The 14,023-nt window shown below is 43.9% G+C and overlaps 1 protein-coding gene across 1 annotated transcript in view; it reads right to left on the bottom strand.

Moving 5' to 3' along the window:
- DNAL1 (dynein axonemal light chain 1) overlaps positions 1-6,495 on the bottom strand; it is a 29,133-nt gene extending 22,638 nt beyond the window's left edge. Inside the window, exon 1 of the mRNA XM_079768976.1 lies at positions 6,111-6,495. Within this exon, the coding sequence (XP_079625102.1) occupies positions 6,111-6,113 (3 nt within the window). The 5' untranslated portion in view covers positions 6,114-6,495. The remainder of the gene's footprint in view (positions 1-6,110) is intronic.
- Positions 6,496-14,023: the final 7,528 nt, after the last annotated feature.

Below are 14,023 nucleotides of genomic sequence, written 5' to 3'. Positions count from 1 at the left end.
TGACGCAGGCGTTCCACCCCGCCCCAGCCACTCTGGGCCTCTGGGCAGTGTGTGAAGTTGGAAGGCAGCTCCGGGCCAGAGTGAAGGCGGAAGGCGGCGGCCAGAGCGAAGCTAGCAGCCAGGGGAAGGAAGGCCTATTCTTGCACGAATCTTTGTGCATTGGGCCTCTAGTAAACTAAATAAGGGGAAATAACATAGATACCACAGGGATTTTAAAATATTATAAGCAAATACATGGTAATAAGTTTGAAAAGCTAGGCCAGGTATACATTTCTAAAAACAAACAAAAAACAGAAAAGTGCCAGAATTGTCACAAGAATCAGACCAATAACTATTTAAAACATTAAAAAGAAAATCAAAGAGATTTACCCTCATCTTCCTCCCCTAAAGCTCCAAGCCTAATTTTACAAATGAGTTCTACCAAGCTTTCAAGGAACAGATATTTCCTGTTATACAAGTTGTTTCAGAAACCAGAACAAAAGGGAAAGCTGCCAACGTATTTTATGAGGCTAGAATAACTTGATGCTATAACAAGATAAGGAACCCTCTTCATTTCTCAACACAGATTTGAAAAGCCTAGATATGATAATAGATCTCCAAAGCCAATGATATATAATGAACATGATAAAGAAAAGCTTATCCCAGGAGCATAAGGATTGTTTAACAGAAAAAATTATAAATGTAAATAATTTATTATTGGATTAAAAGGGGGGAAATCACATTTATTTCAATAAGTACAGAAAAGTACTTGATAAAGTTCTACATTTTTAAATTTTTAAAAAAATTTTCTTGATTTTAGAGAGAAAGGAAAGGAGAGAGGGAGGGAAGGAGAGAGAGAGAGAGAGAGAGAGAGAGAGAGAGATATCAATTTGTTGTTCCACTTATTTATGCATCATTGGTTGATTCTTGTATGTGCCCTGACCAGGCATCTAACTCACAACCTTGGCATATGGAGACAACATTTATTTTATTTTATTTTTATTTTTTTTGAATCTAAATAAATCTTTATTGTTCAGATTATTACAATTGTTTCTCCTTTTTTCCCCCCATTATCTCCTCATCACCCGGTTCCCTCCCCCCCGTTGTCCTTATCCATAGGTGTATGATTTTTGTCCAGTCTCTTCCCATACCCCCCACACAGACACCCCTTTCCCCCTGAGAATTATCAATCCACTCCCATTCTATGCCTCTGATTCTATTATGTTCACCAGTTTATTCTGTTCCTCAGATTTTTAATTCACTTGATTTTTATAATCACTTGTTGGTAGATATGTATCTGTTGTTCATAATTTTTATCTTTACTTTTTTCTTCTTTTTCCTCTTTTTAAAGAATACCTTTCAGCATTTCATATAATACTGGTTTGGTGGTGATGAACTCCCTTAGCTTTTTCTTATCTGTGAAGCTCTTTATCTGCCCTTCAATTCTGAATGATAACTTTGCTGGGTAGAGTAGTCTTGGTTGTAGGTTCTTGCTATTCATCACTTTGAATATTTCTTGCCACTCACTTCTGGCCTGCATAGTTTCTGTTGATAAATCAGCTGATGGTCGTATGGGTACTCCCTTGTAGGTAACTAACTGTTTTTCTCTTGCTGCTTGTAAGATTCTCTCTTTTGGAGACAACATTTAAACCAACTGAAAAACCTGGCCAGGGCCCATAAGTTCTACATTTGATATTAAAAGCTCTCATTTAAGAGTTAAAGGGGTCCCAGATGGCTCAGTTGATTGGAGCATCATCCCATACATCAAAAGGGTTGTGGGTTCAATTCCTGGTCAGGGCACATACCTAGGTTTCGGGTTCAATCCCCAGTCATGTGTATGGGAGCCAACCAATTGATGTTTCTCTCACACATGATGTTTCTATCTTTCTCTCCCCCCTTTCTTTCTAAAATCAATAAAAACATATTCTCAGGAAAGGATTTAAAAAAGAAAAGAAAAGCTACATACCAAAAAGCTATAATAAGCACCATGCTTAATGGAGAAATTCATTCATTTCAGCAAATATTCATTGAGTATCTACCATATACCAAATATTCTTCTACATACCTGGGATATATAAATGAATAAAACAAAGATCCCTGACTTCATAGAACTATTAGCAGGAGACAAATGGTAATACAATTTTTAAAATAAATAAATTATTTACTATATTAGAAGATGACAATTACTAAAGAAAGAGAAAATGTTGAGCTTGGTAAAGGATATCAGGGTATGTGTATATGTATGTGGAGGATGTTTGTTTTAAATGAGGTGGTTAAGGTGGGCCAGACTGAGACAGTAACATTAAAAGTATTCTCTTTAAGATCCCAAACACATCAAGGATGTCTACTATCACTACTACTATTTAACATGGTACACGAGATCTTTAAAACCTATCCTAATAAAAGGGTAATATGCTAACTAGACCAGGTCAACTGGACATCTTCTTTTTTTTTTTTAATATATATATTTTATTGAATTTTCAGAGAGAGGAAGGGAGAGGGATAGAGAGCTAGAAACATCGATGAGAGAGAAACATCGACCAGCTGCCTCCTGCACGCCCCCTACCGGGGATGTGCCCGCAACCAATGTACATGCCCTCGACCGGAATCGAACCCAGGACCTTCCAGTCCGCAGACCGACGCTCTATCCACTGAGCCAAACCGGTTACGGCTCAACTGGACATCTTCTGGTCATCCTGCCTTCCTTCCAGACAAAGCCACAGTGGCGGGGGCCCAGGCAGAGGCTGTTAGGGGCAATCAGGCCGGTGGGGGGAGCAGTTAGGGGCAATCAGGCAGGCAGGGGAGGGCAGTTAGGGGCAATCAGGCAGGTAGGCAGAGGGGTTAGGGACGATCAGGCAGGCAGGCAGGCAGGTGAGCGGTTAGGAGCCAGAAGTCCTGGATTGCGACAGGGATGTTCCCCAAGGGGTCCTGGATTGGAGAAGGTGCAGGCCGGGCTGAGGGACCTCCCCCCCACCCCCACCATGCACGAATTTCGTGCACTGGGCCTCTAGTGTTATAATAAAGAGAAATACAAACTGCTATGGTTAAAAGGAGGAAATAAAACTCACTATGTGCAGATGGTCATCGATATAAAAATCACATAGAATAAATTCACAAATATTAAAACAAATGGAGTTCAGCAAGTGAAGAACAGTGTTGACAAAGTAAGTAAAAAACTGGGAGAAGATATTTTCAATGTAAATCCAACAAAGGGCTAATATCTAGATATATAAGGAACTCCTAAAATTCAGAACCAAAAGAAATATGGAAAAGTTGGCAAAAAACATAAACAGAAAATGCACAGAAACGGAAATCCAGATGACTAACAAGAATATCGTAAGGTATTCAAACTCATTAAGAATCGGAGATAGGATGTGAGGGCGATCTGGCTGCGACATCTGTCACCCCATTGATCGCCAGGGTTGATTCGGCTGATCTGGCTGGCTAGGCGGGTGTCCCCCTCCTCCCTCACCGATCCATGTGCGTCCCTCCCGAAGCTGCGCGGTAGGTCGAAGAGGACGACCTTCCCCCCAGAGGAGAGGACCGGTCTTTGGTCAAGGGTATACGAGTAGCTGCGCTCCCCTGCTAGAACCTCCAAATAAGCTCTCAAGAATCGGAGAAATGCAGAGTAAAACAATGGAATGCTAAAATACATCCTCAGACTGGCCAAAGTTAGAAAGTTGGTGACAATGTAGAGAGAAGTAAAAACTAGTAAAGCCAATCTGGAAAGCAGTCTGAGAGTGTGTAAGTAAATTAAGTCTGCACAGACCCTACGACTCTGCAGTCCCACTACTAGTATATTTCCCAGAGGAATCCTTGCATGGGTCCATAAGAAGACACATAAGAACACTTTCAAGCTGGAAGCAATCTATCTATAAATTGGTTTATAAGATCACTAATTCCGTCCTAGGCCATACCATCCTGAACACACTCGATCTTGTCTGATCTTGGAAGGTCACTAGTTCCCCTCTAGAGGGCAGGAATCAAAAACTGAAATGCCTAAAGAACCAGTGGAACATCATTAATGGATAAAGCTGGCCATGTCAAGAGCCTCTGCTTGGCTCTAGAAAACTGTTGACAGGGGGGACTTGGGACAAGAATTATCCTAATATCACATTTCTTCAAACATGAAAACTCTATTAATGAAAGCAACATCCTTATTTTATGTACCATTAAGAAAAGATGCTGCCAATTATATGACAGTAATACAAAAATTTTCAATAATATAAAAATGTAAAAAAAAATTGTCTGATAGTGAAATATAGTATTTCTTATTTTTCAGAGAAGCCAGAAATCTCAGCCTTGTGAAATATGATCATTTTTAAGACACTGGAAGCTAATTTTTAAAATATATATATTTTATTGATTTTTTACAGAGAGGAAGGGAGAGGGATAGAGAGTTAGAAACATCGATGAGAGAGAAACATTGATTCAGCTACCTCCTGCACACTCCCTACTGGGGATGTGCCCGCAACCAAGGTACATGCCCTTGACCAGAATCGAACCTGGGACCCTCAGTCCACAGGCTGACGCTCTATCCACTGAGCCAAACCGGTTAGGGCAAGCTAAATTTTTTTTTTAATTAAAAAAACAACAACAAACTATATGAGGCCCTGGTCAGGTGGCTCAGTTGGTTAAAGTGTGGTCCAACTTTGCGGTTGGATCCCTGGTCAGGGAACATTCAGGAATCAGCCAATGAATGCATAAATGGGGGGAACAACAGATTGGTGTTTCTTTCTCTCTCTCTCTTCCTCTCTTTCTCAAAATCAATCAATAAAAATATATATAAGGAAAGCCCTTTACAAGTAAATAACACATTATGTGGGCCTGTATTTCTGGAGGGCACCAGAACTAACAGTTTGCAGCCTCAGCTAACTTCACCTAATTACCGGTTCTGATTCTTTATTTGAAGATTTGCAATCATTCTTATGGTTCGTGCTTGCAGGGTTTAGAGCTTATTGTTCCTTTGCCTGAATATAAACCTAGGTTCCAGAACTTTTTACTTTACTTGGCAGTGGTTTTAGCTAAATGCCTGTGGAATAAAGTTAAGGAAGGGACGGGGACTACTTTTAAAAGAGTGGTATTTAATCTTGTGGTTGAGGGTGGGCATGAATGACTTCCTTATCATTTCCATTTCTTGGGCTCAATTTCTGCCCGCCTATATAGCACTGGAATCACAAAATGAAGACAACTAATTATACTTATTCTTCATAAACATCTCCATCCCAGCCAGACAATCACATCCTTTGCTAAACAGCTTTGGCTGGGTCTATAACTAACCAACAACATCCCTTTTCAAACTGCTAGTTGGCACTGCCAAGTATGCACGCAAGACAGTGCACATTTTAAGTAGGAATTGAGGAGCATCACTAGGTCAAACCATTACTTCATAACGGTTTTCGTTGGATAAACGGATGACGGATTTCAAAGCTAAGGCGGTATTTCTCTAAGTGTGGTGGGGCGCACTCCCATTTTAGAGTAACTTGAGGTGCATGGTCAAAATGCACATTCCTGAACCTCCGCCATCATGTTAAAAATTCATCGTCTGTATTCCAACAAGCTCATAGTATCTGGGCCCACTAAAACCATACATATGCATACTGAAATTTGAGCAACAGCACCCCAATACATTCTATCAGACTGGGTTTTACAACGCCACCTAATAGCTGCACTCACAGTCGTTCAGGGCACATCCCGGTTTTAGATACCGCTGCCATGGTGTGACACACATCCCCCTCGGAACCAGCTCCCCCACTCCGCCCCGCTGGCGGGGGAGAAGGGGCAGTACTTCTTTGTAAAAGACATCCTCCGTCACCCACTCCCTTCCATCACCGGTCCCCACCCCAACCCCCACTTGTTCGAGAATTTCCTGCTCTTGGCCTTCCCTTCTCTCTGCCAGAGCCCCTCCACCTTAACCCAATCTCTAATCCGCCCCAGCCGCCGTCACCCCAGACCACCCAGCCTCTCCTTCGCCCCAGGCCTCTGACTCCAAGGAGCCAGCATCCGCTCCCGGGCTCCCTTCCGCCGTTCAAGGACACCCTCCGCCCTCCCAGCCCTCACCACCCTACCATCACCCTTTCCCACTTCCAATCTCTCTTCGGCTTTGCTCACCGGGCCTGGAAGATACTCACCATTCCGGCGGTTGCTACTGTCACTGCTCCGGTTGCTAGGGCCCGCCGGGGTCAGTGCGCGTGCGCACTTCTCGGAGTTCTCCGTGGATCCCTAGCCCCGCCGCGGTCCCTTCTCTCCGCCCTCAGGGGGCTGGAGCGGGGCATTGTGGGACGGCGGGGCGCCCGCCCGGGTCCTCCGGCCCCGCGGCCGATCGCTCCGCAGGAGCTGCAGCGCGACTGCCGGTGCCGCGCCGGGCTCGGGAGCTTAACCGCACCCAGTGGTCAGGGGATGTGCTTTTCCCGACGGAAATGCAGCGGCAGCTCCTCTGGCCTGACGTACCGGCCTCAAGTTTAACACTGTGAAGCCTCCCTATAGCCATTGCCCTTCCCGCAAAAGGATTTGTAAAACTCGCTTTGCCTGCTCATTGCCCTTCCTGACCTTCTCTGGGCTGCCTGCTGTCATTAACCTGGCGTTCCCACCGAGGGTACCCGAAGCTGAACTCAGCTAAACTCGGCCGCACTTCTCCAGTTACCTCCCTCCAGGGTGCCGGCGGCAGCTGAAAACATAACGTTTAGGTTTCACATAATCCAAGTGTCTTTTTACTCCCAACTCTCAAATGAGCCAAAAGTTTGTAAAAAATGCTCAAGAGTTGCTAGGGGTATGGAGAAACGGGGCGCAGTTTATAACGGATACGGCCTTTCTGGAGGGCTGTTGGCAGTATTAGAAATAGGGACGAGAAGGGCCACACACTCAATCTGACAGTGTGTGCAGGGCGGCCTTACAAACTCCAGAGCCCAAAGTACCCACGAAGGATGGTCTGGCAGGGAACCTTTCTAACTAAAAGCAGGCCGTGGCAGGTGGTCATGTTCCTAGACCGGTATTTCCCCAACAAAGGCCAGGCTTTCCCAACAAAGTCTGTCTGCTGTCTTGTTGCATCTAAGATAGCATACCTTTGGAACGACAGGGTAATTTCCTCCCCTCAGCCCCCCTCCACTCCTCACGGCACAACCACTGCACCAGAACAAACCACAAACCCCCGCACTGTTATTATCATGTTAATTGTTGACTGTTAACTATCCTATACCCACACTTGTAAAAGAAGTAGGTGTCTGTTTTACTTTTTATCCAATCCCAGAGACTTCTCTGCTTTGCTTTCTCCGCCTCCCTAATCTATCACCAATGTATTTCATGTAACCCCTTTAGGTGTTGCCCTTTGATTTTAATATATTAAATAAGTGGTAAAACTGCCATTTCCGTTGAGATTTTGCTTTCCTGCGATTGTCATCAGTTTGGCTCAAATAAACTCATAAAAAATTCTTAGAAATTGGGACGTTTCTTACATTGAGAAAATCTTTTAAAACTTTGCACCTTTGTGACTCGGCAGTTCCACTTCTAGAACTTCATGCTGAAGAAATAATCACCCTAGTACACACGGATACATGTTCAAAGTTTTAATAGCAAAAAGAAAACAACCCAAATGTCAACATAATTGTTATTGTTTAACATCCAAACAATGACATAATATTTCCATTAAAAATGTTGCGGAAATGCGTCTATTGACATGCATAGTCATGATGTGTTCATTTAAAATGCAAGTTATCAAACAAAATGATGTGATCCTCTTAAAAATTATACGTAGCACACACAGATATACATGAGAAAACTTAAAGGATATCAAGAGGTTTTAATGTTTCTTACAGACTGAATTGTGTCCCCTCAAAATTCATGTGTTGAAGCTCAATGTGAATGTATGTATTTGGAGATAGGGCCTGTAAGGAGGTAATTATGGTTAAGAGAGTCCGTAAGAGTGGAGCCCCAGGACCGGTGTCCTTATAAGAAAAAGAACAGACACCAGAAGCGGTCTGCACAGTGAAAAGGCCCTGGGAGGACACAGTGAGAAGGCGTCCTCTGCCAGCCAAGAAGAGAAGCTTCACCCAGAACCAGCCCAGTTGACTCCTTGATCATTCCAGCTTCCAGAAATGTGAGAAAATAAAGTCTGCTGTTTAAGCTATCCAGTCTGTGGTATTCTGTTATGGCAACTTGAGCAGACAGATACAATGTTCACTTTACTTGTCTATTTTTTAATTGCTCTAGAATGTGGATGTTTTAAATTTTGGAATAAGAAACAAATTTCAGCCCTAACCGGTTTGGCTCAGTGGATAGAGCGTCAGCCTGTGGACTGAAAGGTCCCAGGTTCGATTCCGGTCAAGGGCATGTACCTTGGTTGCGGGCACATCCCCAGTGGGAGGTGTGTGGGAGGCAGCTGATCGATGTTTCCAACTCTCTATCCCTCTCCCCTCCTCTCTGTAAAAAAATCAATAAAATGCATTAAAAAGAAAGAAATTTCATTTTCAAAGAGGTAACAATCACATTTATAAAACTAGGAAAAAGTAAAAAATTTTACTGGGGAAAATAAAAATGTATATTTATGACATATCCAACTTTGTTCTTGTGTGTAGGCAGTTAGACAGACTTGAGCAGAGCAAGGACATGGGCCAGATACAGGTCACCAGTGTGGAAAGCCCCGGGGACCTAGCAACAGGCAAAACTGGTAAAACAAGGACCTTGCCCCCGGGGTAACCTTTCTTTCAGTTTAGACCCCCTGGCCTTTCAGATTGCAGGTCATGCAGTTCGATTCGGACCCTCCCCTGACCTTTCCGGACCTTTCCTCCCCTGGCATGTCACTAGTAATGCAGTAGGCTCCCTTGGAGGAGGAACAAGGGTTGAAGAGTGGCCCCATTCGACTCCCAGACAGGCTCTTGCATGAAGGTAACATCTAGTGATAACATCTAGGCCCCAGTTGTGTTTCTGCTCCAGGCCCAGAAAAGCAGCAAAACCAGACAAGCGATGCCATGGCTGACATCAGGGCCAGTTCATTGGCGATGACCCCTGTCCTGGTACCGACCAATCAGCAGAAACCACAACCCTGAAAGGACACACCTGAAAAGCTGAGGACTATTTTACTGGGATCCTCCCCAGAGACCTCCAGTAAATACTCTCCCCTCCTCCTTTTCTTCCCCCCAGGTGTGTTACCTTTAACTTCCTCTTTCCCAAGCTCCAAGGGCCCTTCTTTGGCCTCTGTAACTTCTTTCCTAAGCCCGCACACAGCTGGCCCACTTTTCCTACCTCTGTGACTTTTCCCCCCAGATCTTCAAACCTCTACACTCTCCAAACTAGAATTCGTACTCTCCTGCAAAAATCTGTTTTTGTTGATGTGGTTGTAATGGGAATCTAATCCTTAAACATAGCTCATAACCCAGCAGAGTATTTCTTTTACTCAAAACTACAGATTACACCAATCTTCATGATTGGTAAGAACATTATTTCTACATTGTCACGAATATCAGTTTATGTACTGTATATAAACTATTTACCACGATATAAACAGAAATTTTCTTGTCTCTGCAAATTAATTCACAATATCTTGGTACACTTCCCATCAAGTACATTTTGAGTTTCACATCCTCAAAGGTTAAAAAGTATTCACACACACACACACAAAAAAAAAATTCACACAGGAAAAGGAAAAAGAATTATATAACTTGGATCCTTTCTCTGTTCTTTTAAACCCTGCAAAATGACAAAATAGATTCCAAAAGCTGTTCACCAGAGAATATGGCTTTGGGTCCACTTGCTCTTATTGCAGGACTGGATAACAGAAAGTTGAGAGAAAAGTTAAAATTATTATTAAAACAGTGTCCCCAAATTAAAAAAAAATCTAACAGACCTTTTGAAAAGTATAGATAAAATACATAGTTTGAAATGATAGAAAACCAAGTATGTTAAGAAGTCTTTAATTTTTAAACAAGAATGTGAATTGAATAAAAGAGAAAAATTGTCAGTTAAATGATTAGAAATTTAGCAAAATAACTAAATTTAAAAAAACACTTTATCACCTAATAATTCTTAGGTTATTAAGTCAAGAGGTGTATAAATTCAAATTAGAATGAGTATTGTATCAAATTTCAATAGTCAATTTCACAGATTATGATTCTCATTATAGTTATTTGCTGAAAAGCCAGTTCCTCCCCTCACTATTTTTGGTCTGTTTTAAAATAATCCTCTTTTGTCCTAGCTGGTTGGCTCAGTGGCTAGAGCCTGCAGACTGAAGGATCCCAGGTTTGATTCCTGTCAAGGGCACATGCCCAGATTGTGGGCTCGATGCCCAGTAGGGGGTGTGCAGGAGGCAGCCAATCAATGATTTGCTCTCATCATTGATGTTACTATCTCTCTCTCCCTCTCCCTTCTTCTCTGAAATCAATAAAAATACATTTTAAAAAATAAAATAAAATAATCCTCTAAAAAATCTTACATGAATAACTCAAAATTCAGGAGGATGTATGGATATGTTAATAATTTGAAGCATAATAAAAATAATGCTAACTTTGGGAGAACTATTAATACTACAAGTTAGGTTGACAATACTTCATCTTCTGCCAAGAAGAACCCAAAATATAGTTCTGACCACAAGCTCCACTGATCAACCAAAAGCAAAGGCTAGTAATTAATACCTTCATTTTCCCCCTCAAGTATATAAAAAAAATTATGGTGAGGGCCAGAACTTTTAATATTTTCTAATTCTACACACATTTTATTTTATTATTATTTTTAAAAAAAAAATAAAAAAATATATATATATATATATATATATATATATATATATATATACACACACACACACACAGCCCTGGCTGGTTTGGCTGAGTGGATAGAGCGTCTGCCTGTGGACTGAAGGGTCCCAGGTTCGATTCTGGTCAAGAGCACATGCCTGGGTGGTAGGCTTGATCCCCACTAGGGGGTATGCAGGAGGCAGCAGATCCATGATTCTCTCTCTCCCTCTCCCTTCCTCTCTCTGAAATCAATAAAAATATGTTTTAAAATATATACACACACATTTTTGTATTGATTTCAGAGAGGAAGGGAGAGGGAGAGAGAGATAGAAACATCAATGATGAAAGAGAATAATGGATCAGCCGGGTCCTTCACACCCGGGGCCTGGGCCGGGGATCAAGCCTGCAATCTGGCGCATGTGCCCTGAACTGGGAATTGAACTATAACCTCCTGGTCCATAGATTGACGTTCAATCACTGAGTCATGCCGGCCGGGCTCTACACATATTAAAGTTTAGAATAAAAATTCAGAAATTCAGCTAAGATTACCTAACAAATTGTAATTAATTTTTGGTGAAGGTGGTGAAAGGTAAGTGATGAGTTCTGTCTTCCCTGAGATAATTACATTGCTACATGGCACTAGGACCTGTAATCTACCTATTTTTAAATATATTTTTGAAACCTAGTGTGGCCCTAACCTGTTTTGCTCAGTGGATAGAGCATCAGCCTGCAGACCAAAGGGTCCTGGGTTCATTTCTGGTCAAGGGCACGTGCCTGGGTTGCAGGCTGCTCAGTGCTTAGAGCGTCCACCCTCGCACTGAAGAGTCATGGGTTTGATTCCCGGTCAAGGGCACATACCTGAGTTGCAGGTTTGATCCTGGGCCCAGATCCAGCCGCGTGTGGGAGGCAACCAATCAACGTGCCTCTCTCACATAGAAGTTTCTCTCTCTCCTCTCTCTCCCCTCCCAACCTCCTTTCCACTCTCAATGGGGAAAAAAATATCCTCAGATGAGGCCTAAAAGTAATAATAATAATAATAATAATAATAATAATAATAATAAAATTAAAATAAGCAAAGATATCTTGGCTATAGAGATGCCCCCTAAGGAACGAGGGATCCCAGCCCCATGTCAGAATCTCCAGCAAAGCATTCCAGTGCTGGGAAGAGAAGTCCCCAGAACTTCTGACTGTAAAAACCAGTGGGGATTGTGGCTAAGACAGAGGGCTCTGGAGTTCCAGGCATTCTTCTTCTTTTTTTTTTAAATGAAAATATTTTTACTGATTTCAGGGAGGAAGGGAGAGGGAGAGAGGGATAGAAGCATCAATGATGAGAGAGAATTATTGATTGGCTTCCTCCTGCACGCCCGCCTCACTGGGGATGGAGCCTGCAACTAGGGCATGTGCCCTGATGGGGAATCGGGAATTGAACCATGACCTCTTGGTTCATAGGTCTGACGCTCAACCACTGAGCCACTCAGGCTGGGTCCAGGAGTTCCTCTTAAAGGGCTGGCACATGGACTTACTAGGACTCACTCCCTCTGAGCTCCAATGCTGGGGCAGCAGCTCAAAAGAGCCCGGGACATAAGGGGAAGAACTGAATTGTCTGGCTTCAAGGCACAGGCTGAGGGCAGCTTTCTCCCAGACGGACGTGCTGGCAGAGGCCATTGTTCTTTGCTGAGCCCTCCCCACAGAGCCGGCAGGCAAGCCATACCTGAGACTCTATCAACTTGGCTAACACTGATAGCCCCATCCTGATGATTCCCTGAGACCCTGTCCCACCCAATTTCCATTGGCTTTTCCATGCAAATGGCCTCTCTTGTCTCATACAACACTGTTTAAGGCTGTCTTTAGAGAATACATACATATGTGGCTGACCCCCCTATTTTAGAAAAACAGCTCAAGATACTTTTACTTCTGCCCCCAAAACCATCATTATAGTGCCCATGAATTTTGGATTTTGTGCATCTCTGCATGTGCCATCTGAAAAAATAAAATGCCTTTCACAAGCTTTTATCTTTCCAGTAGATGCCTGAAACCATGAATAGTACCAAACCCTATATATTCAGTACTGTTTTTTCCTATATGTATACATACCTATAATAAAATTTATCAAACAGTAAGAAATTAATAATAACTAATGAAATAGAGGCCTGGCACACAAAATTCGTGCGTGCGTACAGTCCCTAGGCCTGGCCTGCGATCAGGGCCATCTTCCCTGGCTGCCCGCAGCCAGCCCCTTCCCCCGCCACCACCCACCCCGGTTTCCTGTTCACCATCAGGTGATCGGAGCCTGACGGCTGGGGGAAGGGACCATTCCCACCCGCTCACCTGCCCTGCCCCCACCACGGTTGCCCTGTGTGTGTGGGGCAATTGGTAGGGCAGGGGCCTTGGCCTGGTGTCACCCACATCCCCCGCCAACCAACGCCAGTTCCCATGGGCGATTGGAGCCTGCCGGCCAGGAAAAGGAACCCAGAGGTGGTCAGTGCACCTCATAGTGACTGGTCAAGCAATTGTTCTGGTCGTTCTGCTGTTAGGTCAATTTGCATATCACCCTTTTATTATATAGGATAGAGGCTCAGTGCACCGGTAGGGGCCGGCTGGCCTGCCCTGATGGGGGCCCTGGATCGGAGTGGGGGGTCCCTGCTGGGGGGTGGGGCCGGCTGGGGCGAGGGGCCATTGTTCTGGTCTCTGGTTGTTCCACCGTTTTGGTCGCTGGGCTTTTATTATATCCTCTCTAATAAAATGGTAATATGCAAATTAACCATCACTCCGCTACATAAGCCACGTCCACCAACCAAGCCACGCCCACCAGCCAATCAGGGCGAGTATGCATATTAACCCCAATCCAAGATGGCTACAGCCACAGAGAGCAAGGTTTCCCAGGTAACAGAGGAAGCCAAGCTTTCCATAGCCGTTGCAGGCCTAAGTCTCCACTCAAGCTACAAAGTTTCAATTATAGAAGGTAAACAAATTCAAACAAATGGCGGCAGAATGGAGCTTGAGAGAGCAGGCCAGGGTTGCCGGCGGCAACAGGGGAAGCAAAGCTTTCCGCACACCCTGGCCAGGCTCACCTGCTTAAGGCAACAAAGTTTCAATTGTAGAAGGTGAATTAACTGCCACAGAAATGGCTGCCACCCCAGAGGGAGCAGCAGGCTTGGCTCCGCCCCAGGCTACAAAGTTTCAATTGTAGAAGGAAAATAAATTCCAGATACCAGGGCCTCCCCTTGGGTCGCCAGGGGGCGTGGCCGGCCTGCAAACCACCACAGGCCCCTCGCTCAGGCCGCCCCACACCCCAAGGGAACCCCCACCCTTATCTGTGACAC

The sequence above is a fragment of the Cnephaeus nilssonii genome, assembly GCF_951640355.1.
Source record: "Cnephaeus nilssonii genome assembly, chromosome: 4".
Classification (NCBI taxonomy): domain Eukaryota; kingdom Metazoa; phylum Chordata; class Mammalia; order Chiroptera; family Vespertilionidae; genus Cnephaeus; species Cnephaeus nilssonii.
Note: the sequence above shows the minus strand (reverse complement) of the source record. Positions and strands in the feature narration are given on the sequence as shown.